Raw genomic sequence first — 25999 nt, 5'->3', positions numbered from 1 at the left:
AAGGAAAGTCATTTGAGTTGGAAGTGTTCCTGAAAATAATTGTCTCTACATTGTTGTAAATGACTTTTAGATATTTTGAGTAACAACACCAACCAACCACGGTGTATGTTAAAAAAAAATGCTTACGTAAAGAAATGTTGTCTTCAACTCTACAACTTGTCAGTTTGAGTTTGTACAATACATCAAGCTGTTCTGCTGGTGATATTCTTTGCAACCATGTTCTGAATGAGGACTGGCACAGTGTTTGTTTTATGTGGAACAAAAGGGAGAGGGGGTGGGGGGTGACTCCCCCCCCATTTAAAAAAAACATTGGTTGACTTTTTAAAAATAAATACAATGTATTTTCGGAACATTTGATATACTTCATGTTTTCAGTTGAGCTTGAATAATTGTTCTTGGGTGTGTTTTTGAGCAAATTCAATGAAAACTTTATGCTTTCACTGTTCATCTGACCAATGAATCTCAATTATGAATGTAAAACCTAAGTTGGCGCCCTCATGTTTAGAAGATTGGTCAGGCGGTAATTTGCTCTTTGTTTATTTTTGGCTACCATGGAAACCATGAGAGGCGCAGGACACTATTGAGGTTCAAAAGAGCTACTTTAATTGCATTTTTTTTATTAACGTAAGAGGCAGTTATGAAATGGTTTAATAGTAGCACTGCACCTTGTATTTTATTCTGGAATGCATTTAAAAATTTGTGGCCATTGTCACCAAGCAATACTAATGAATGAACGATTTGTTTTATGCCTTATTATTTTCAGTGTATTAAACTGTTGCGATTATTATCAAGTCCTAAACCAGCGATGAGATAAATGACTTGATTCTTATCCCAAAGGGGTTTAGAAGAAATCTCAGTTAATACAGTTACAGTTCACAAGGCATGTTCAAGCCAGATGAACAAGGTAACCTGACTGGAGTGGGGCTACCTTGTTAGAAGTAAGGTGGCCAAAGTTCAGGTTGTTACTGATGTCATTTATGTGTTTGAGTGAATGTGCAAACCTGATGCCAAGGGCCTGGGTTAGAATAACTGCTCTCCCATTCCAGTCTTGTGCACAATTCTCCAACAGTCAGCATTTGTACTTTCGCATTGCCTGACCCTTTGCATGTTTCCCCTCCATCCCTAAGATTCTGAAAGAGGACTGAGCAACCTTGGTCCTCCTTACGAACTTTCACTCTTCTCATACTTGTAGTGCTTTGTAAAAGTATTCAGCCCTTAATCCTTTGTTCACATAAATGAGTATTGAAGGGATTTTGATCAATTTAACTGAGAATTTTTACTTGTGATTCACATGCTCCTTTCTTCAACAGTAGATTCCAAAAAAACAGAAAATTGTACCAAGCGTGAAAAGCTAAACATTCAAAAGCTAAAATGTCAGCAGTACCGAAGTATTCATTCCCCCTTGTTTAGTACAGGTCCACAGTCCCTTATCCGAAATCCTTGGGGCCAGTTGCATTTCGGAATTCAGAATTTTTCAGATTTCAGAACCCCCCCCGCCCCCGATACCAAAAAACATGTATGCTCAAGTCCCTTATTTAACCTCTCTTCCTCTCGCAGTGCGGTGGGCTTTAGGACCCGGCGGCACACCAAACTTACGCACATCCTCCCGTATACTTTAAATCATCTCTAGATTACTTATAACACCTAATACAATGTAAATGCTATGTAAATAATTGTTATACTGTATTGTTTAGGGAATAATAAGAAATTTTATTTCCAACAAAAACATTCAATAAAACATAAAAATATACAGCTTCAAAGGAACCGAATCAAACACATGGTAAAAGACCTATTGGAATAAATGTAGAACGTCACTGTCACTATAATACTTCAGTAACTTGTTTTTCTGTTTATTTAAATCATATACAGTGGTAGGTCCGACACTATTTTCTTCAGTAAGACGCTTCTGCAATAACTCTACTTTCTGCGTTATTGATAATGATAGATGCTTCCTTCTCTTTTTCTCATTGTTACCCATAGGGGTATCTGCAGCTCTTTTTGACATTTTCACAGTGAAATTAAACACAAAGTCAACAGTGAACACAAAATATCAGCGAACACGTGTAACCAGTACGAGCGTTGAGCCACAACTGACATCTGGTGGCCTCTGCTAGTGCTGCCACGTCACACCTGAGTGACGTCAGCTGTTGACGAAAAAAGCTTCTGTTTTCAGAGCTTTTTGGATTTCAGAATTTCGGATAAAGGAATGTGCACCTGTACTTATTCACAGCTATTACAACCAGTAGTCTTTTTGAATAAGTCTGTATTAGCTCTGCACAATGTGATGGAGCAAGATTTGCCCATTCCTCCCTGAAAAATTGCTCAATCTGTGCCAAGTTAGTTAGGGAGTGGCGTTGGGCAGCAATCTTGAGGTCTTGCCTGAGATGTTTGATCAGGTTAAGATCAGGTCTCTGAGTGGACCACTCAGACATCAGTTTTCTTCATTTAAAGCCACTCTGGCAATGTGCTTTGGGTCGTTGAAAGACGAATTTCCTCCCCAGATTAAGCTTTCTGGCAGAGGCTAGCAGCTTTTTATCCAGGATCTCTCTGTATTTATCAGCATTCATCTTCCTGTCAATCCTGACCAGATTTCCTGTCCCTGCTACTGAAAAACATCCCCATAGCAAGATGCTACATCCACCATACTTTACTGTGGGCATGTTGTTACCTGCCTGATGCACAGTATTAGATTTACACCACACGTACTGCCTAGTGTTGAGCCCAAAAAGTTCCACTTTAGTCTCATCTGACAACAAGACTTTATTCTACATCTTTAAAGTATTCTCCTGCAAAGTCCTTATGGATCAGGATGTGCTTTTTTTTTTTGGCCAGGGTTTCTTCCTTACCACTCTTGCATAAATACCCTTTTTGTACAAGGCCTTAGAGATCTTGAAGCCATGAACTTCATCTCCAGTTGCAGTGACTGACTTCTGCAGCTCACTGAATGATTGTTGTCATCACAGTAGCCTCTCTTACAAGCGACTAAGTTTAGAGGGCAGCCTGACCTAGGGAGTGTGGTTGTGCTTTCATACTTTTTCCACTTTTTCATGATGGAGTGCACTGAGTTCTGAGGTATGTTCGGTGTCTTTGAGATGGTCTTGTACCCTTCCCCAGATTTGTGCTTCTCTATTATGATTTCTGTGACTTGCTGTGAATAATCTTTTATCTTCATTTTGGTTTGGTCTGATGAAAATCTACTATACTGTTTGACCTTACAGAGAGCGGGAGTATTTATTCTTATGAATTCATTCCAAACAGGTAATTCTCCATTTTCTATAGTAATAAATGGGGTGAGTTGGTAAGGTAGTACATAGTATTACACCTGATGAAAATTATCGTATTAATTACAAAGGTGATGAATACTTTATCCATCTCACAATTTTGTTTTTTATTTTTTAGTAAATTGTTGACAGGTTTTGGAATTTTTCTTTTCATGATGCACAATGTTTTGTGAATTAGCTCAAAAAATCCTACTTCAATATATTTTAAATTTAGAAAATGAAACAGTAAAATGTGAAAATAGTTGTGGAGGGTGAGTCCGTTTCAAGGATCTGTAGTTATGCAGCATAAACAGATCCTTCAGTCAACCAAGTCTATGCTGACCATCAAACATCTACAGTGCCGATAAAAGTATTCCCCATCCTCCCCAGAAGTTTTCTTGTTTTATTGTTTAACAACATTGAATAACAGTAGATTTAATTTGGCTTTTTTTTAACACTGATCACTGATCAACAGAAAAAGACTCTTTCGTGTCTAAGTGAAAACAGATCTTTACAAAGTGATCTAAATTAATTACAAATATAAAACACAAAATAATTGATTGCATAAGTATTCACCCCCTTCAAGTCAGTATTTAGTAGATGCACCTTTGGCAGCAATTACAGCCTTGAGTCTGTGTGGGTAGGTCTCTATCAGCTTTACACATCTAGACACTGTAATTTTTCCCCATTCTTCTTTACAAAACTGCTCAAGCTCTGTCAGATTACATTGGGATCATGAGTAAACTGCCTTTTTCAAGTCCAACCAAAAATTCTCAATTGAATTGAGGTCTGCTCTCTGACCAGGCCACTACAGAGCAATAACTTTGCTTTTAAGCCATTCCTGTGTGGCTTTGACTTTATGCTTGGGGTCATTGTCTCGCTGGAAAACAAGTCTTCTCCCAAATCGCATTTTTCTTGCAGACTGCGTCAAACTTTCCTCCAGGATTTCTCTGTGTTTTGCTGCATTCATTTTACCCTCTACCTTCACAAGCCTTCCAGGGCCTGCTGTAGTGAAGCATCCCCACAGCATGATGCAGCCACCACCATGCTTCACGGTAGGGATGGTATGTTTTTGATGCTGTGTGGTGTTTGGCATACGCCAAACATAGCATTTAGTCTGATGGCCAAAAAGCTCAATCTTAGGTTCATCAGACCATAAAAGCTCCTTCTGGCTTCCTTCAATCATTCCTCAGAAACGGATTGGAAAGCTGAGCCTACTGGGCCTGAACACCTCCCTCTGCAACTGGATCCTAGACTTCCTGACTGGGAGACCTCAGTCAGTCTGGATTGGAAGCAGCATCTCCAACACCATCACACAGAGCACGGGGGCTCCCCAGGGCTGTGTGCTCAGTCCACTGCTGTTCACTCTGCTGACCCACAACTGTGCTGCAACACCCAGCTCGAACCACATCATCAGGTTCGCCGATGACACAACTGTAGTGGGTCTCATCAGCAAGAACGATAAGTCAGCATACAGAGAGGAGGTGCAGCGGCTAACGGACTGGTGCAAAGCCAACAACTTGTCTCTGAAAGTGAACAAAACAAAAGAGATGGTTGTTGACTTCAGGAGGACATGGAATGACCACTCTCTGCTGAACATTGACGACTGCTCCGTAGAGATCGTTAAGAAGCACCAAATTTCTTGGTGTTCACCTGGCGGAGAATTTCACCTGGTCCCTCAACACCAGCTCCGTAGCAAAGAAAGCCCAGCAGCATCTCTACTTTCTGTGAAGGCTGAGAAAAGTCCATCTCCCACCTCCTCCCCCCATCCTCACCACATTCTTCAGGGGTTGTATTGAGAGCATCCTGAGCAGCTGCATCACTGCCTGGTTCGGAAATTGCACCATCTCGGATCACAAGACCCTGCAGCGGATAGTGAGGTCAGCTGAGAAGAACATCGGGCTCTCTCGTCCCGCCATTACAGACATTTACACCACACGCTGCATCTGTAAAGTAAACAGCATCATGAAGGACCCCATGCACCCCTCATACAAACTCTTCTCCCTCCTGCCATCTGGCAAAAGGCACCAAAGTATTCAGGCCCTCACAACCAGACTATGTAACAGTTTCTTCCCCCAAGCCGTCAGACTCCTAAATACCCAGAGCCTGGACTGACACCAACCTACTATACCCTCTACTGTGCCTATTGTCTTGTTTATTATTTATTGTAATGCCTGCACTGTTTTGTTTACTTTATGCAGTCCTGGGTAGATCTGTAGTCTTGTGTAGTTTTGTGTTGTTTTACATAGTTCAGTGTAGTTTTTGTATCGTTCATGTAGCACCATGGTCCTGAAAAACATTGTCTCATTTTTGCTGTGTACTGTACCAGCAGTTATGGTCGAAATGACAGTAAAAAGTGACTTGACTTGACTTCAGAGTCTCCGAATCACAAACGAGAAAATCTGCAGATGCTGGAAATCTAAGCAACACACTCAAAATGCTGAAGGAACCAGGCAGCATCTGTGGAAAAGAGTAAACAATTGATGTTTTGGGTGGAGACCCTGCATCAGGACTGGGGAAAAAAAAGATGCAAGAAGGTGAGGACAGGGGAGGAAGAAGTACAAGGTAAACACGAAATACTCTGCAGATGCTGGGGTCAAAGCAACACGCTGGAGGAACTCAGCAGGTTGGGCAGCATCTGTGGAAATGAACAGTCAATGTTTCGGGCTGAGACCCTTCGCCCGAAACGTTGACTGTTTGTTTCCACGGATGCTGCACGACCTGCTGAGTTCCTCCAGCATGTTGTGCATGTTGCAGAAGTACAAGGTGGTAGGTGATAGGTGAAAGTGGGGAAGGAATGAACTAAAGAGCTTGGAGGAGAGCTGGTGAACGGGGAATCTGATAGGAGAAGGTAGAAGACAACAGAAGAAAGGGAAGGGGGCAGCGAAGGAGGTAAGGTAAGAGAGGGAAACAGGAATGGTGAACCCTGCAGGGAATTACTGGAATTTTGAGAAATTATTCAAGAGGTTCATTTGTTGTTCAGACCAAGCATCAGAATAGAGAAGGAATGTGATCTAAGTGACTTTGACCGTGAAATGATTGTTAGTGCCAGACAGGGTGGTTTGAGTATCTCAAAATGCTGATCTCCTGGAATTTTCACGCACAACACTCTCTAGAGTTTACAGAGAATGGTGCAAAAAAGCAAAAAAAAAAAATCCAGTGAGCGGCAGTTCGATGAGCAAGAATGGATTGTTATTGAGAGAGGAGAATGGCCAGGCTGGTTCAAGCTGATAGGAAGGTGACAGTAACTCAAATAACCACATGTCACAACAGTGGTGTTCAGAAGAGCATTTGAAAATGCACAACATGTCGAGCTTTAAAGTGGATGGGTTGCAGCAGCAGACAACCACAGACATAAACTCAGTGGCCACTTTATTTGGTACAGAAGGTACCTAATCAAGTGGCCAGTTTGTGTACATCTATATTAAACACCTCCCCATCCCCACCTTCCCTCTCAACTCAGTCATGGGGATATACAGCATGGAAAGTAGACCCTTTGGCCCCACTGCTGCCCTACTATCCAGTCCGGAGCCATGCTTCCTTTATTGTTTTCATTTTGGCTGTGGGTTAGTGGTTCCATTATCTTCTGGCTTCAGCATTTGTAGTTTTCTTTTTGATTACTTGGAGATTTTGGATATGATTATAAACCATTGACTGCTCTGGACAAGCTAAATTTCGAAAACAAAAAATAGAATTTAGATTAACTAAATTACATTTAAGGGTAGGATGTGAACTTCTCTCGATCACTGCACTGAATACTGGCTCTGTATTTTAACCATTACCTATTGTTTTGCTTTCCATGAGATGAAATAGCACTCAACTCAATTCAATCCAAGATGGCAGCTTTCACAGACTCCATTCTATTATTCAGCACAGGTTTTCAAGCTAATTCTGATTGATTGACTAGGAGTAGGAAAAGCACCCAGATTATGTGGCCTCTATATTGATACTGTGTTGGCTGTGCTTTTTGTTCAAAACTGCACTAAAATGTGGGGTCAGTGCAAATTCACTATGACACAGGCATCACTGGAGGATTGTAAATTGTTGTTGTCCCTTGTGCAACTGACAAGTTCATTTGAAGTGCAGTTGGGATTATTCCGGTGCAAGATCTAGTTTTGATCTGTGGGTGATTAATTCATATCAAATGAATGGGGCAGCACAGCAGCGTAGCAGTTAGCATAATGTTATTACAGCACCAGTGACATGGGTTCTATTCTGCCACTGCCTGTTCGTTCTCCAAGTGGGTTTCCTTCGGGTGCTCTGGTTTCCTCCCACGTTTTAAAGACGTACAGGTCAGTGGGTTAATTGAACACGTGGGTTTAATTGATCATATCCATGCTGCAAAAAATCTTGCCACCCCACACCCTGTCTCCCTGTGTCTAGATCAGGGGTAGGCAACCTACGGCCCACGGGCCAGATTCACCCCGCGAAGGTATTTTGACCGGCCCGCAAGCAAATATTGAGATACTATGCTTATCCGGCCCGCGAGCGATTTTTCCTTATTCTGAGTGTTTCACACGACTACACTGATGGACATGCATGGCGTCTTGGAAGGTAGACGCTGAATGCCGAAAAAGCAGTGCAAATGAAGGAGATACCCGTGCCAGCCACGAAGTCTCAAAACGTATTGCAGAAAAGATGAAGCCTTTTACAAATGGAGAGTTTGTCAAAGAATGTTTACTGGCAGTGGTGGATATTGTTTGTCCTGAAGAGAAATCTTTATTTACATCTATCAGCCTATCAGCAAGAACGATCACATGGCGAGTTGAAGAAATGTCAGCAGATGTTAAAAGTTGTTTAAGGGATGCCTGCAACGAATTGCATTTTTTTTTCAATTGCGCTGGATGAGAGCACAGACTTGAGAGACACTGCTCAACTTGCAGTGTTTGTGCGAGGAGTGACCTCAACTTTTCAAATTTTTGAAGAGTTTATTCAATTAATTCCTATGAAGGACACAGTTTCTGTAGCAGGCATTTTTGAAGCTTTGCTGAAAATGATGTCAGAAATGAAGCTTAATGTGTCGAAGCTAATTGGCTTCACAACTGATGGGGCACCGGCAATGGTGGGACAGAAAAACTAAACTGAGTTCTTTGTTTACTAATTGGCATCCTTGGTTAAGCACAAATGATTTTCTAGCATGTGTTATTCATTAATTTCAGGTAAAACATAACTCGATGTATTTAAATGGATAATTCCCATATTTCAAGTTTTTTATGGCATTTATCTGGCCCACCGTCCGCCCATTAATATGTGATCTGGCCACAGAGGCAGTAAGGTTGCAGACCCCTGGTCTAGATCATAAACCTGCTGTATAAAAAACACCCCACCCCACACCCTATCTCCCTGTGTCCAGATCATATCCCTGCTGTATAAAACCTCCCCCCCCCCCCATCTCCCTGTATCTTTTCTCTTCAATTTAAATTTGTTTCCATAGGTTCTTGTGCTATCTGGCAACGGAAACAAATCTGTTTACCTTTGTAAATCCATCCTGATCATGCACAACATTCTTCAACCTTCCTTGGTCCAAAGATTTTTTTTTAAGATTAAAGATTTGCTTTATTTGTCCCATGTACATGTGAAAAGTGTCATTTGTGTCAACAACTAACAGCCTGAGGATGTGATGGGGGCAGCTCGCAAGTGTCGCCATGCTTCTAACGCCAATGCAGCATATCCACAAATTACTACCCCTGATCTGTATGTCTTTGGACTGTGGAAGGAAACTGGAGCACCCGGAGGAAACACATGAAATCACAGGGAGAACGTACAAACTCCTTGCAGACGAGGGAATTGTAGCGATTAGGTTTGGCATAGCTCTATTTATCTATCTCATTGGGTTGATAGTTATTTTCTTTTGATTTTAAAAATTAATTTACGTTTGTTAAATATTCTCTAAATGTTATTTAAAATGAGTTACTTCAATTGTTTTTAATTATCTCTGGTTATTGACATTTACCTGCATTTGAAAAGACTTTAGTTAACCTTATAGTTCCCACACCCCGCACTTCCCGTTTCTACCTCCTACCCAAGATCCACAAACCTGCCTGTCCTGGCCAACCTATTGTCTCAGCTTGCTCCTGCCCCACCGAACTCGTTTCTGCATACCTCGACACTGTTTTATCACCCCTTGTTCAATCCCTTCCGACCTATGTTCGTGACACTTCTCACGCTCTTAAACTTTTCGATGATTTTAAGTTCCCTGGCCCCCACCGCTTTATTTTCACCATGGATGTCCAGTCCTTATATACTTCCATCCCCCATCAGGAAGGTCTCAAAGCTCTACGCTTCTTTTTGGATTCCAGACCTAATCAGTTCCCCTCTACCACTACTCTGCTCCGTCTAGCGGAATTAGTCCTTACTCTTAATAATTTCTCCTTTTGCTCCTCCCATTTCCTCCAAACTAAAGGTGTAGCTATGGGCACCCGTATGGGTCCTAGCTATGCCTGCTTTTTTGTTGGGTTTGTGGAACAATCTATGTTCCGTGCCTATTCTGGTATCTGTCCCCCACTTTTCCTTCGCTATATCGACGACTGCATTGGCGCTGCTTCCTGCACGCATGCAGAACTCGTTGACTTTATTAACTTTGCCTCCAACTTTCACCCTGCCCTCAAGTTTACCTGGTCCATTTCCGACACCTCCCTCCCCTTTCTAGATCTTTCTGTCTCTGTCTCTGGAGACAGCTTATCCACTGATGTCTACTATAAGCCTACTGACTCTCACAGCTATCTGGACTATTCCTCTTCTCACCCTGTCTCTTGCAAAAACGCCATCCCCTTCTCGCAATTCCTCCGTCTCTGCCGCATCTGCTCTCAGGATGAGGCTTTTCATTCTAGGACGAGGGAGATGTCTTCATTTTTTAAAGAAAGGGGCTTCCCTTTCTCCACTATCAACTCTGCTCTTAAACGCATCTCCTCCATTTCACGTACATCTGCTCTCACTCCATCCTCCCACCACCCCACTAGGAATAGGGTTCCCCTGGTCCTCACCTACCACCCCACCAGCCTCCGGGTCCAACATATTATTCTCCGTAACTTCCGCCACCTCCAACGGGATCCCACCACTAAGCACATCTTTCCCTCCCCCCCTCTCTCTGCATTCCGCAGGGATCGCTCCCTACACAACTCCCTTGTCCATTCGTCCCCCCCATCCCTCCCCACTGATCTCCCTCCTGGCACTTATCCGTGTAAGCGGAACAAGTGCTACACATGCCCTTACACTTCCTCCCTTACCACCATTCAGGGCCCCAAACAGTCCTTCCAGGTGAGGCATCACTTCACCTGTGAGTCGACTGGGGTGATATACTGCGTCCGGTGCTCCCGATGTGGCCTTTTATATATTGGTGAGACCCGACGCAGACTGGGAGACCGCTTTGCTGAACATCTACGCTCTGTCCGCCAGAGAAAGCAGGATCTCCCAGTGGCCACACATTTTAATTCCACATCCCATTCCCATTCTGACATGTCTATCCACGGCCTCCTCTACTGTAAAGATGAAGCCACACTCAGGTTGGAGGAACAACACCTTATATTCCGTCTGGGTAGCCTCCAACCTGATGGCATGAACATTGACTTCTCTAACTTCCGCTAGGCCCCACCTCCCCCTCGTACCCCAGCTGTTACTCATTTTTATGCACACATTCTTTCTCTCACTCTCCTTTTTCTCCCTCTGTCCCTCTGAATATACCTCTTGCCCATCCTCTGGGTCACCCCCCCGCCCCCGTCTTTCTTCCCGGACCTCCTGTCCCATGATCCTCTCGTATCCCCTTTTGCCTATCACCTGTCCAGCTCTCGGCTCTATCCCTCCCCCTCCTGTCTTCTCCTATCATTTTGCATCTCCCCCTCCCCCTCCAGCTTTCAAATCCCTTACTCACTCTTCCTTCAGTTAGTCCTGACGAAGGGTCTCGGCCTGAAACGTCGACTGCGCCTCTTCCTATAGATGCTGCTTGGCCTGCTGCGTTCACCAGCAACTTTGATGTATGTTGCTTGAATTTCCAACATCTGCAGAATTCCTGTTGTTTTAGTCTACATAAGCTGTCAGTGTAGTTCAAGTGTGGGGTGTCAGGCTACACTTTTTGGTGCATGCTGGTTGTTTGTGGGCCACAGAGCAGAGCAGCCACAGTAGCATGAACTTGAGCCAAATAAGATCTTGGGCCTTTAGATGTTAGTTCAACTGCAGAGATGATGTGGGGAGGGGATTGGAGACAAATGCAAGGTGCTGGCCATGTTGAGCAGAATAGGCCCTTGAGCTGTTCTACCATTCATTAAGATCATGGCTTGTAAAGTCATTTCCACACCCCAGTCTATCTTGGTAACCATTGACCAACCCGACTCTTTCCTGCTCTTCCTTCCCCACCCCTGCTACTTTGGTGTATTCTACTTCCACTGCCCTTTGAGGTAAAGAAGTGAAAGCTGAAATAATGTCTCTAAGTTCACCTTGACAAGTCCTTCTAGGTCATGTCCCTCTCACACTTCCAAGCTCTACTGGATGAAAGGCTAACCTTTCATCATAAGGCCATACCACGTAACGGTCCAGTGAATTTGTTCTGGACAACTTCCAACGCATTAACATCCTTCCTTAATAAAGGAGATCAGGACTGTGCACAGCAGTCCACATCAGATCTCACTAAAGCCATGTATAACTGAAACAAAACCTCACTATCCAACTATTAGCAATAAATTATAATATTTATTTATTGAGATACAGTGCGGAATAGACCCTCCAGCCCTTCAAGGCAAGTGGCTAATCATGGGACAGTGTGCAATAACCAATTAACCTACCAACCAGTATGTTGTTGGACTGTGAGAGGAAACTGGAGTACCCGGAGGAAATTTGCTTGGTCATGGGGAGGGAGAACAGATAAGCTCCTGATAGACATTATGTTAGCATTCCCCTTACTTACTGTGTTTGCATTCCAGCTGTTTGTAAAGCATGCACTTGAACACTACATCTCAGAACTTTACAAATCTGAGTACAACATATATTTATATTTATAGCATTTATATTTATAGCATTTATAGCGAGAGAATTCGAGTACAGGAGCAGGGAGGTACTACTGCAGTTGTACAAGGCCTTGGTGAGACCACACCTGGAGTATTGTGTGCAGTTTTGGTCCCCTAATCTGAGGAAAGACATCTTTGCCATAGAGGGAGTACAAAGAAGGTTCACCAGATTGATTCCTGGGATGGCAGGACTTTCATATGAAGAAAGACTGGATGAACTGGGCTTGTACTTGTTGGAATTTAGAAGATTGAGGGGGGATCTGATTGAAACGTATAAGATCCTAAAGGGATTGGACAGGCTAGATGCAGGAAGATTGTTCCCGATGTTGGGGAAGTCCAGAACAAGGGGTCACAGTTTGAGGATAGAGGGGAAGCCTTTTAGGACCGAGATTAGGAAAAACTTCTTCACACAGAGAGTGGTGAATCTGTGGAATTCTCTGCCACAGGAAACTGTTGAGGCCAGTTCATTGGCTATGTTTAAGAGGGAGTTAGATATGGCCCTTGTGGCTACAGGGGTCAGGGGGTATGGAGGGAAGGCTGGGGCGGGGTTCTGAGTTGGATGATCAGCCATGATCATAATAAATGGTGGTGCAGGCTCGAAGGGCCGAATGGCCTACTCCTGCACCTATTTTCTATGTTTCTATGTTTCTATATCCTCTGGTTCCCCTATAGTCACAGGCCATTCTTCTTCTTAGCCTGTCAGCCCTACTTGGGCCACTGACAGCAGCTTGCTGGAGTACAGTACTCCAGTCTTTTAAGTTATCCATAAATGTCGCCCATCCTTGAAACAATTTGCTATCTTCCTCTCCCAGGGATAAGGTTTTTGGAGCTTCGATTGGCATTTCTGTAGCTCTGGGTTTTTTTTACAAGATGAGGTTCCTTGACCCATATCCAACCTTCATCCTTTTGCTGCCGGGTTTGGGACTGTCCACGGTGGAGTTCTCAGTTCATTATTTGATAAGGTATTTCAGTAAGTTGGTCAGGCATGATTTATCTTTCACAAACCATATTGAATGTGCCCATTTACTTGGATTGTTTTTCTTAGTGTCCTGCTATAAAGTTAACAATGACTTCTAACAATTTCCCAATGACAGAAGTTAAGCCAACTGATCAGTAGATCCTGTTTTCCATTTCTGTCCCATTTTGAATAAATGAGTTACATTTGTTATTTTGCAATTTAATAGAACCTCCCTGTAAATCTGGGGAATTTTGGAAAATCAAAAAAAAAACAATGCTCAACTATTTTGCAAGCGGTTTGTTTTAAAACCCTAGGATGAAGCACCAGATCCATCAGTTTGCTTTTTGGCACCAAATATAACTGTCCCCTGATTTTAGAAAGACAACATGATGTAAAAATAAGACACATTTAGTGCAACTAAGAAGTCTTTGTGAAGCATCTGAATGATTGAAATTGAACCAGAACTCAGCTTGAAACTGATTTATGTTGGCTCACTTAGAAATGATAGCCTGGAGCTAAACTGGCAAAAGGGTCAAATAGAGTTCTTCATCTGCAGTTTAGCTTCGAAGTATAATGTTGGTTCTAGCTCCAGATCAAAGCAGTTGTAACTACAAGGGGCTGGGAGTTGATGTGATCTTCTACCGTTAAGATAGATTCATTCTGTCCACAAAGACTTCAGATTGTTACTATCTACAGCAACTCAGGGCAGTTCTAATGTCAGACTCATGAATGTACCCAAGTATTTGTGCTATTCAAATTTGTCTCCTTGCCAGAGATCAATGAAACTGGCTTTATTAGCAAGTTGTCTACAATTATTTGCTATCTTAAACCAAATGTATTTGCAAAGGTATTTTAATGTTGGTGTCATCATCCTGAATTAGTAATCCTGAGACCTGGATTGATAATTGAAGGGATGAGAGTTCACATCAAATAATAACTGTTGAGAATAATAGAAGCAATTTGAAAATATGAAGTTAAATGAACTTAAAGCCTGTTTTCTGTAAATTCTTAACTAATTCACTGATGCCCTATAGGGAAGGATTCCTTTCCTTATAGATCTGTGATGTATAATCCAGTCTCTTGCTCTCAATTTGCCTGGATAGTGGTCTCGTTTTCAACCTGCTGTATCAAGTCACTCTCATTCTTTGTTGGATAGGATATTGTTATTAATCAGTTTTATTTGCCTTCATTGTTACTAATCAATTGTAACAGCACTATCAAAGTCTCCTGTATGAAACACCACCACCTCGGTGTATATATGTCTGCAAATAATCCCAGTAGTTCCCAGTATTCAAGAAAATTATAACAGCAAAAATAGCAAGAACCTTCTGGGTACTGAAATTCAGTCTAGGGTAGATACAAAGAATAAATGCCCGTTAACCATCATAAACGATCCTGTGGGAAATTCACCAGTTTCTCAAATTTGCAGGAAATTTAGAAACAACTTGTAAGGTATCTTTTACATCCTCAGGAAATGTGCTTCATTTTCAATAATGTGTGACAACTAAAACTAATCTTTATCTTTGTCACTGGAGTTTAGAAGAATGAGGGGGGAGATGACATGAAAACTATTGAATATTGAAAGGCTTAGATTGGACACGGAGAGGATGCTTCCTATAGAGGGGGAGTCTACTACCAGAGGGCACAGCCTCAGAATAGAAAGATGTCCCTTTAGCTATCTCATTCCTCTTATTGTTAGATTACAATTTTGCAATATTCTTTCACGCTGTTTTTTAAATGTTGTTTGTGAAACCTAGTCAGAGCTGGATTCTGTTTTGAGCCTAGATTATTTGTTGGTATAGTTCTTTTGAGTGGTGCTCTGCTGTAGACAGCATTGGTAAGAAAGAAATGTACCATGTAAGGTAGCATTAACGTTAATTACTGCTGTCTGTGTTTGCTGGAATCTGCAGGGTTTCATAGCTTTGACAGGACTCTTGTTAGGAACTACTGCTCTGTTTTAAATTTACATTTAGCAAACTAGTTTTAAAACTAGTTTATATAGTAATGTTTTGTTGTACAAATGATTTGCGCTTAGATTTTAATATGCCAGAATTAACATACTTTGTAGAAATTATGTTAGAGTTTACTTTGTGGTTCTGAAGGTCAATGTCAGTGGAAACCTTTGCTTGTTACAAGCTGTAACGATATTTGGGAGAGAGTAGCGGCAAAGTGACTGCGTCAGTAGTGCTGCGTATAGTGTAACTGATATGATTTTTCCTTATAGGGTAATGTGCAGGCTCAATTAAATTTGGACACAGTAAAAGCCTGAGATTAAGGATAAATATTAGGATGTCGTTGGAAGGATTTCAAGATATGCTGCTTTTGATTGGACTGTTATGAAGCAATGAAGAAATATGTGAAAACCATTTAGAAAGCAGCATGTGTTGGATTCCAGAGGGCAAAGGTTTAACTGATCTCTCATGCCAAACTGTTTGCTCATTCCAGGAAGCTGTAAGCATAGAGCAGGCTTGTCTGTGAAAGACCCGTAAGGACGAACTCTTTCCAAGAGGAAATTGACATAATGGAAGGGTTAAAAACCAGAGGAACCAACAAGATGCAAGCAGATTCACACTGTCAGTTTGGACAGATTTCTTCCAGATTGGAAGTTAGTCCTGTGCAAGTAGGTTTGGCCCTTATTCACTTTGAAGAAGTTTAGCCTTTTTATGGATGAAATGTGAAACAGATTCCACCAGTACACTTCCTGGTAATTCATTTAGTTAGTCGGTTCATTCATAATTTGAAGACTCGGCATTTCTGTGGTTATCACTGACTAGAGTGATCAAAGAAGGAGGAAAACCACCAGACAGTCAGGTGAAGTGAATCATTGTTTAAAATACGCTTCTTTTTGGATTCCAGACCTAATCAGTTCCCCTCTACCACCACTCTGCTCCGTCTAGCGGAATTAGTCCTTACTCTTAATAATTTCTCCTTTGGCTCCTCCCACTTCCTCCAAACTAAAGGTGTAGCTATGGGCACCCGTATGGGTCCTAGCTATGCCTGCCTTTTTGTTGGGTTTGTGGAACAATCTATGTTCCGTGCCTATTCTGGTATCTGTCCCCCACTTTTCCTTTGCTACATCGACGACTGCATTGGCGCTGCTTCCTGCACACATGCAGAACTCATTGACTTTATTAACTTTGCCTCCAACTTTCACCCTGCCCTCAAGTTTACCTGGTCCATTTCCGACACCTCCCTCCCCTTTCTCGATCTTTCTGTCTCTGTCTCTGTCGCTCATCCACTGATGTCTACTATAAGCCTACTGACTCTCACAGCTATCTGGACTATTCCTCTTCTCACCCTGTCTCTTGCAAAAATGCCATCCCCTTCTTGCAAGTCCTCCGTCTCCGCCGCATCTGCTCTCAGGATGAGGCTTTTCATTCTAGGACGAGGGAGATGTCTTCCTTTTTTAAAGAAAGGGGCTTCCCTTCCTCCACTATCAACTCTGCTCTTAAACGCATCTCCCCCATTTCACGTACATCTGCTCTCACTCCATCCTTCCACCACCCCACTAGGAATAGGGTTCCCCTGGTCCTCACCTACCACCCCACCAGCCTCCGGGTCCAACATATTATTCTCCGTAACTTCCGCCACCTCCAACGGGATCCCACCACTAAGCACATCTTTCCCTCCCCCCCTCTCTCTGCATTCCGCAGGGATCGCTCCCTACACAACTCCCTTGTCCATTCGTCCCCCCCATCCCTCCCCACTGATCTCCCTCCTGGCACTTATCCGTGTAAGCGGAACAAGTGCTACACATGCCCTTACACTTCCTCCCTTACCACCATTCAGGGCCCCAAACAGTCCTTCCAGGTGAGGCATCACTTCACCTGTGAGTCGACTGGGGTGATATACTGCGTCCGGTGCTCCCGATGTGGCCTTTTATATATTGGCGAGACCCGACGCAGACTGGGAGACCGCTTTGCTGAACATCTACGCTCTGTCTGCCAGAGAAAGCAGGATCTCCCAGTGGCCACACATTTTAATTCCACATCCCATTCCCATTCTGACATGTCTATCCACGGCCTCCTCTACTGTAAAGATGAAGCCACACTCAGGTTGGAGGAACAACACCTTATATTCCGTCTGGGTAGCCTCCAACCTGATGGCATGAACATCGACTTCTCTAACTTCCGCTAAGGCCCCACCTCCCCCTCGTATCCCATCTGTTACTTATTTTAATGCACACATTCTTTCTCTCACTCTCCTTTTTCTCCCTCTGTCCCTCTGAATATACCCCTTGCCCATCCTCTGGGTTCCCCCACCGCCCCGTCTTCCTTCCCGGACCTCCTGTCCCATGATCCTCTCGTATCCCCTTTTGCCTATCACCTGTCCAGCTCTTGGCTCCATCCCTCCCCCTCCTGTCTTCTCCTATCATTTTGGATCTCCCCCTCCCCCTCCAACTTGCAAATCCCTTACTCACTCTTCCTTCAGTTAGTCCTGACGAAGGGTCTCGGCCTGAAACGTCGACTGCACCTCTTCCTACAGATGCTGCCTGGCCTGCTGCGTTCACCAGCAACTTTGATGTATGTTGCTTAAAATACCATCTCTCTGTTTCATGGTGAAATTCATTGTCATTTTCTCATTTTGGTATCCCTTTAAATATTTTTTAATCCAGGCAACAGGAATTGAGGGAGTCTCTTGAGGGATATAGAGTATGTAAGGGAGTAACCCATGAACAGGACCTACTTTTGCTCTCTTTTTGCACTACTTGATCATTTCTTATATATTATAATTTATAGTATATTCTATGTATTGCACTGTACTGCCACAAAACAACAAATTTCACAACCTACGTTAGTGATATTAAATCTGATTCTGAGTACTTAAGAAAGAAGTTGAAAGGGGCCATGAAATATCATCGGCAGGTAATATTGCAGAGAATACCAATACAATCTTCAAGTATATTAGTACCTCCTGTACCTAATAATGTGGCCACAGAGTGTATGTCTGTAGTCTTCTGCTGATGTAGCCCATCCACTTCAAGGTTTGACATATTGTGCATTCAGGGATGTTCTTCTGCATGCCACTGTTGTAATGTGTGGTTATTTAAGTTACTGGCACCTTCCTAGCAGCTTGAACCAGTCTGGCCATTCTCTTCTGACCTCTCTCATTAACAAGGCCTTTTCACCCACAGAACTGTTGCTCACTAGATGTTTTTGTTTCTCGCACCATTTATTGTAAACTCTAAAGACTGCCCCAGGAGATCAGCAGTATCTGAGATACTCAGGCCACCCCATCTGGCACCAACAATCATTCTACGGTCAAGGTCACTTAGATCATATTTCTTCCCCATGCTGATGTTTGGTTTGGAACAACAACTGAATCACTTGACGATGTCTGTAGGGTTTTATGCGCTGAGTTGCTGCTACTTAATTGGTGGATTGGATATTTGCATTAACGAGCAGGTTTACAGGTGAACTTAATAAAGTGGCTACTGGGTGTACAGTACATCCCTGTTGTGTTAACACTTGAGATTGTTGTTGGAGCTTAAGTCACAAGTTCATTTAAGCTTCAGCTTTGCATTGTAGTTGGTACTTTTCCCGAAAGGCATCGTTTAGTTTATCTTTCAGATAGTCATGGTTGATAGGCTGGTTTTACATTGCTTTCTCCCTGTGTCGTTCTTTCTAGTCTAGATCCCTGAAGCCAGCTTTACTACTGTGGTAATCGTAAACTGTAAGCTTATGCTGAATTTATAGTTCTGTAGCCCTTTGTCAGAATGACCTTCTTTCAAAACATGGAAGTGAACTTGTTTCATGAGGACTGTGGATCATGTTACTCAGGCTCTGATCTGTCTCAATATATCCCTCAAAATCTCCCATTGAGTCAAATCTTAGCTTTGCCCCATCTGAACTCACTGCGGCTTAAATTCAACTGAATTGGTAACTTCAGTCAGCAAGTAGGTTAATACAATAGGGTAAGCTTGCCAAGTTAATTCATACTGGCTTTTGTGGTTGTATTACACCATTGTTTTCATATTCAGAACAACAATAAGGGGATCTGTTTACTTGTAGGATCATTCAACATGGAAATAATACATTTAGCTCACTCATCCACGTCGATCAATAGGCACCCTTCTGTATTAAAGCAGTCTCCCAAAACTTGTGGTCCATACCCTCTATACCCAAGTGTTTACCTAGACACTTCTGTGTTAGTGACCCAGTTTTAACCGCTCTTTCAGGACAGTGCATTCCCTTAATCTTCTCCACTGCTAGAAGAACAAACAGACAGTGTTTCTCTGAACTCCTTCATCCCAAACAACACCCAAGTGTGGCAGCATGGTAGCAGAGCAATTAGAGTAATGCTTTACTGCACCAAAATTCACCCCGATCAGATTCCAATCCCGCTGCTGTCTGTTGCTACTTTTTCCCTGTGACCGTGTGGGTTTCCTCTGGGTGCTCTAGTTTCCTCCCACATTCCAAAGGCATACGGGTTAGGGTTAGGAATTTATGGGCATACTACGTTGGCGCTGGCAGCATGGCAACACTTGCAGGCTTCTCAGCACAATCCTTGAACTGTGGTCATTGATGCAAAGATGCATTTCACCGTACGTTTCAATGCTTGGATGTACATGTGGCAGATTAAACTAATAAAGAGTGATCTCCAATGCAGAGGAAATTTACTTCCTTCCGATCCCATGGTGACTAAAATAACCTGCAGTACTCCAGCTGAGGTTTTATAAAGCTCTTGTATAACCTCCCTACTTATGTATTCAACTCCCTGATGAATAAAGGCTAGTATCCCATATGCTTTCCTAACCACCCTGTCTACCTTCAAAGATCAATGGATCCATACTGCAAGTTCCTTAGTTCTATAGTACTCCCTCAGACTTTGTGATTCATGATGTATATCCTAGCCTCAGTAACACTCCCAAAGCGTGTTACCTCATATTAGTCTGGATTAAACTCCATCTGCAATTTATCAGCCCATTTCACCAACATATCGATATCCCTCTATAGTTCAAGATTATCTTACACTGTCACAAACTCCACTGGAACTTTGTGCTATCAGCGAACTTTCTGATTTTTGGTCTCACATCCACATTAAAGTCACTCACGTATGTCCCAGCGTGAATCCTTGTGTGATCTCAAAAGTTCCACTAGCAAAAGCGGCACTCTACAATCACCTTCTGTCTGCTATTGCCAAGCTGATTTTCGGTCCAATTTGCTAAATTGCCCCGGATCCCATGAAGCCTAATCATCTTTAATAAAACCTTTGACCACATCAAAAGCTCTACTAAGGACCATAAAACACAGGAGCAAAATTAGGCCATTTGGCCCATTGAGTCTGCTCCACCATTCCATCATGGCTGATTTATCATCCTCTCAACCTCATTCTTCTGCCATCTCCCTGTAACCTTTGACACCTTTACTCATCAAGAACCTATCAACCTCTGCTTGGCCTCCAGCCATCTGTGACAATGAATTCCATGATTCACCATCCTCTGGCTAAAGAAATTCCTGCATCTCTGTTCTAAATGGACCTCCTCCTATTCTGAGACTGTCCGCTGAGGTCCTAGAGTCCCCCACTATAGGAAACACCCTTTCCATGTCCATTCTGTCTAGGCCTTTCAATATTTGATAGGTTTCAATGAGATTTCTTCCCCCCCCCCCCGCCCACCACTCATTCTTCTAACTTAGAGTGAATACAGGCCCAGAGTCATCAGATGCTCCTCATACATTAATTCTTTCATTTCCGGGATTATTCTCATGAACCTCCTCTGGGCCCTCTCCGGGCTCATCTTTTCTCAGATACGTGGCCCAGAATTTCTCATAATCCTCCAAGTGAGGTTCGACCAATGCCTTATCAAGCCTCAGCATTACATTTAAAACTCAATATGGGTAAATACTGAAGATTTTCTGTCATCTCTACACAAGTTCATTACGCACAGTGGAGTTTTAGAAATGAGAACAAGAGTTTTTAGTTTTATTATTAAAATAGCTGTGACCATTTGTGGATAGGGGAAGCCTAAACTGTGGTGTTCAGAATCAGCCTGTTATATTATTCAGTGGCAACTCCTTTGATAAAACCATGAGGTATGTCTTCTTGTGATACTTTATCTAACTGCTTATTGATTTCCCCTCCATGCTGAGGCTGTATAACTGTATTCAGGCTGCGTTCCCATTGACACCTGGAACTAGTTCAGTTGTTGCATCCTGCAGTGGTGTAATTGCTAAATCTGGAAATACTATTCATTTCTCCCAGTAAGTAGTACGTCATGGAAAGAGTATACCAATCTCTGGAATTCTCTGTCAGTTATTTTGTTTCGATACAAGTTAGATTAAGTCTCGTGTTTATGAGAAACTGCAAGTTTCCTGTTCTGGTAAAACAGTTATATTTTCACTTTGTTATCTGTAATGGTGTTAGTTTTCTAATACAGGTGATTATAGACCATTCTCTGGTGGTACGAAATGGAACGAGAAATACTTTATCTGCAGTGTTTCTGTGATACTGTTTCTTTTCAAGGTCACATAAATTGCAGTTCATAGAGTACTACAACATGGAAACCAGCCTTTTAACCGAACTCATCTGTGCTAACCAAGATTTCTAACGAAATTAATCCCATTTGCCTCATATCCTAATAAACCTTCCCTATCCATGTACCTAAACAAGTACCTTTTAAATGTTAAAGCACCTGCCTCGAACACTTTCTTTGGCAGTTTGTTCCATATACTGAGTGCCCTCTGAGTGAAAAATGTTGCCCCTCGGTTTCCTATTAAATCTCCCCCATCCTCTGCCCTCTTGTTCTTGATTCCTCAAGCCTGGGAAAAAGATGGCACATTGACCCTATCTATACTCTTCATGGCTTAATATACCTCTGTAAGATCACTCATCAATCTCCTATGCTCCAAAGAAAAGAGCCCAAATCTGCCCAAATTCTCTCTGTAACTTAATCCCCCAAGTCTTGACAACATTCCCTTAAATCTCCTTTGCAGTCTTTCGAACTTAATGGAATCTTTCCTTTAGCAGGTGACCAAAATTGAACACAATATTCCAAATGCAGATTCACCGCTTGTCTTTTACAACTCAGCATAACATCCTAACTTCTAAACTCAGTGCCCTGACTGAACATGCCAAAAGCCTTCTTCACCACCCTGTCCACCTGTGACGCCACATTCAGGGAAAACGTGTTTTTCACTTTGGGTCCTTCTTCCACAGTAGTCCCAGAGCTTCTGCCATTCACTGCAGAAGTCCTACCCTCAATTGTCTTCACAAAATGCAACACTTCACACTTAGCTGAATTAAACTCCATTTGCCATTCCTCTGCCCACTTAATTTGCTGGTCAAAATCCCTCTGTAATATTTGATGACTATCTTTACTGTCTACGACACTGCTTTGAGTTAGTGTCATTGGCAAACTTACTAACCATGCCTTGTACGTTCTCATCTAAGTCATTGATATAGATGACAAATTGCAATGAACCTAGTACCAAGCCCTGAGGAACATCACAGTTTGTTCTGTGAATAATTTTGAATAATTGTATTCAAACTTATAAACCCATAATAGGTGTAGGGTCACGGACTTCTAAAAACAAAGCACAAGTAAATATATGTAACTTTTAATTTAGTTTTAACTCCAGATATTAAAAAAGAACTTCTGTAAACTCTCCTTTAATGAATTAATGATCCTCAAGATACTTTGATAATAACTTTTATTTTGACTTTGAACACTCAGCATTTGTGGGAAGAGAAAGAGAGTTAACATCAAAAACTCTTTGTCCAAACAGATGTATCCTGATTTGCAGAGTGTTTTCTGATTTCTAGTATCTGTAGCTTAATGAGTTTTATTCCAGTTGTAAAGGGCACTGTGTTGACTTGTGTGAACTATTTTCCAATTAAGTTACATCAAAAGGAGTCAATGAGAGTAGGCAGTTTACGTGGTTTCAGCATGGACTAGATGGGATGAAGGGCCTGTTTCTGTGCTGTACTTTTCTATGACTCTATGAGATTTTGTGATGACATTCATGGGCTTCACAATTCTAGCATGAAGCTTCTGTAGGTTATGGAGAGATTTTGGCCTGTTGTACATAGAGGTGGAATGTTGGTGCAACCAGTTATCATGGTCCTTACAATGCATCCTCCTACATAATACTTCCTAGACCTGATTCTGATAATTTTTGTTTCTTTAGAGGAACCTTTTGATCTGCCCTCCCAATTATCCCTCATGTCTCAATATCTAATTTCCCTCCTCCTCCTTGTGATTGCTTGTTACATGAAATCTACCCAAATGCACATTGTTTAAGACAGTTGATGATACTGGAGGATTCAAAGAATAGATTTCTAATACCTGTATTACAATGCATCATAAAGAGAACTTCCTTGAATTAAAGCATTGATAATAGTAAGGGGAAAATATAAACAGAAAATCCTAGAAACACTTCGCAGGTTAGGCATCATCTGTGGAAAGTGAAATGGTTTGAATCTAAAAGATCCAGGGCTGAAATGGATGAACCCATGAATTTGTCTGAACCTCATTATTTGTCTTTTGCAACATTGATTAATTTTTGTGTATTACAGTAATTTTTGTTTTGCATTGCACTGTTCCCATAAAACAACATATTTCATAACGTCAGTGATTCTGTAGTGTTAAAACTGTCTGCCTATATTGATTCTGCGACAGTGGGTTTATTACTTGTCACGTCGTGCTGTTTGATTCAGTGACATCGAGTCACTTTTGCTTTATAATAGCTTATTACGTGAGAGTATTATATTTTAATTGGGTTTTGTTAAATGGATTCCATCAGTAGTCTGTTTCAAATGTAGGTAGAGTGGATTCACAAAAATAATTTTACTAAGATTCTCTATCCTTGGAATTTCACACCATATGCCAGTGATATTAAATTTGACTCTGAAAGAGAAATCAAAGACCAACATACAGTGCGATGGAGATTCTGTTTTTGGAGGTTGTTCAGCTTGGTTCCTGGAAACCTTGAAATAATCCTGACGCAGGGTCTCGGCCCGAAATGTTGACTGTACTACTTCCTATAGATGCTGCCTGGCCTGCTGCATTCCACCAGCATTTTGTGTGTGTTGCTTGAAATAACGAAGTTGTTTTAGTATCTCTCAGTATATTTGTGTGACACTTAATCGTCCCAGAAATCTTAAGAATACAAAGGAAGAATTATGATGCACATACTTGTTGCCAAGAAGAGTGGTGAATTTTCTTGCTCGAGGCACGTATCTTCATTGCCCGCCAAATCCTAACACCATTTTGATAGATAAATCTGAAAGATCTTTGCAAAATGATGTAAATGATCATAGGAGAAACATTCTAAAACATCAAACATTATATAGGGCCATGGTTTTTATAGAGCTAGAGTGTTTCTCTTTGCAGTGGAGGAGGATGAGAAGTGACTTTATAGAGGTTTACAAGATTATAAGAGGCATAGGCAGAGTAGACAGCCAGGGTGGGAATGCCTAAGAAAAGGGGGCGTAGTTTTAAGGTGCTTGGAGGAAAGTATAGGGAGGGTATTTTTTACACAGATAGTGGTGGATGCATGGAGCTTGCTGCCATGGATGGTGGTAGTGCCAGATACATTAGGGGCATTTTAAGAGATTTGGATAGGCATTTGAATGACAGAAAATTGAGAGCTATGTAGGAAGGAACAGTTATATTGATCATAGAGTAGGTTAAAGGGTCCAGTACAACATCATGGGCTGAAGGACATGTACTGTGCTGTACTGTTGTAAGGCCATAAGTGTGGCTGACCCATGTGTTCACCTGAATGAGTATGTCACTGCACACATGCAAGGAACTCCACACCGAAAGCTTGTAACTCTTTGTCCTAAGCATTGAAAGTTAACATTGTGCTGCCTGGTTCTGTTTGGTGGGTTCTGGGTAAGCTCTGTGCTGGAGGGGCAGACTGCCACTCACATGTTAGTCAAAACCTACAAAACAAAAGGGAAACAACCCAGGCCATCGCAGGAAAAGCCTTCCCCACCGTTGAGCACACCTGCAAGGAGTGCTGCCACAAGAAAGCAGCATCCATCAACAAGAACACACACACGCACGCGCGTGCACACACACACAGAAACACAAACACACACACAATCCAGGCCACACTGTGTTCTCGATGCTCCCATTGGGAAGGAGGTTTGAGAGCCTTGGATCCCACACCACCAGGTTTAGGAACAGTTATTACCCCTCAACCATCAGGCTCCTGAACCAGCATGGACAACTTCAGTCACCCCAACACTAAACTGATTCCACAAGCTATGGACTCACTTTCAAGGACTCTACAACTCATACTCTGTTATTTATTATGTTGTTTCTTTTTAATATTTGCACAATTTGTCTTTTTTTTTGTACATTGGTTGTTTGTCAGACTTAGTGTAGTTTTTCATTGATTCTATTGTATTTCTGTTCTGCAGTACTGTGAATGAATCGCAGGGTAGTATATGGTGACATTTTTTTTTTGATAATGAGTTTACTTTGAACTTTAAAATTGTGTATTTTTTCATTCTACAGAGCATTTGTCACAGTGTTTTATGTCCGGTTAGTCTTGTGTAAGAGTGTGTGGTCATTAGAATAGCTAAAGTATGACTATTCCTTTGTTTCTGCAGGGGATGAATATGAGGTATGTGCAATTTGTTTGGATGAATATGAAGAAGGTGACAAGCTTCGCATCCTGCCTTGTTCACATGGTAAGCAAATATTTCCCAATCTGGTAACAAGCAAGTAAAATTCTAAATATTTGATTCGTCTTCTCACCAGCAAATTCTTCATTCACTTCGACGCTCATCAGAATATGAGAAAAAAATTTAAATTACCAGCTTATTATATGAGA

At 42.0% G+C, this 25999-nt stretch overlaps 1 protein-coding gene across 2 annotated transcripts in view; it reads left to right on the top strand.

Moving 5' to 3' along the window:
* The window catches only part of rnf13 (ring finger protein 13), a 273999-nt gene that overhangs the window by 235534 nt on the left and 12466 nt on the right, over nt 1-25999 (top strand). For both annotated transcript variants that reach the window (XM_063045368.1, XM_063045369.1), the window contains one exon: nt 25776-25856. In XM_063045368.1, coding sequence (XP_062901438.1) covers nt 25776-25856 — 81 coding nt within the window. The remainder of the gene's footprint in view (nt 1-25775; nt 25857-25999) is intronic.

This window comes from Mobula hypostoma, chromosome 4, assembly GCF_963921235.1.
Source record: "Mobula hypostoma chromosome 4, sMobHyp1.1, whole genome shotgun sequence".
In the NCBI taxonomy this organism is placed as follows: Eukaryota; Metazoa; Chordata; class Chondrichthyes; order Myliobatiformes; family Myliobatidae; genus Mobula; species Mobula hypostoma.
Note: the sequence above shows the minus strand (reverse complement) of the source record. Positions and strands in the feature narration are given on the sequence as shown.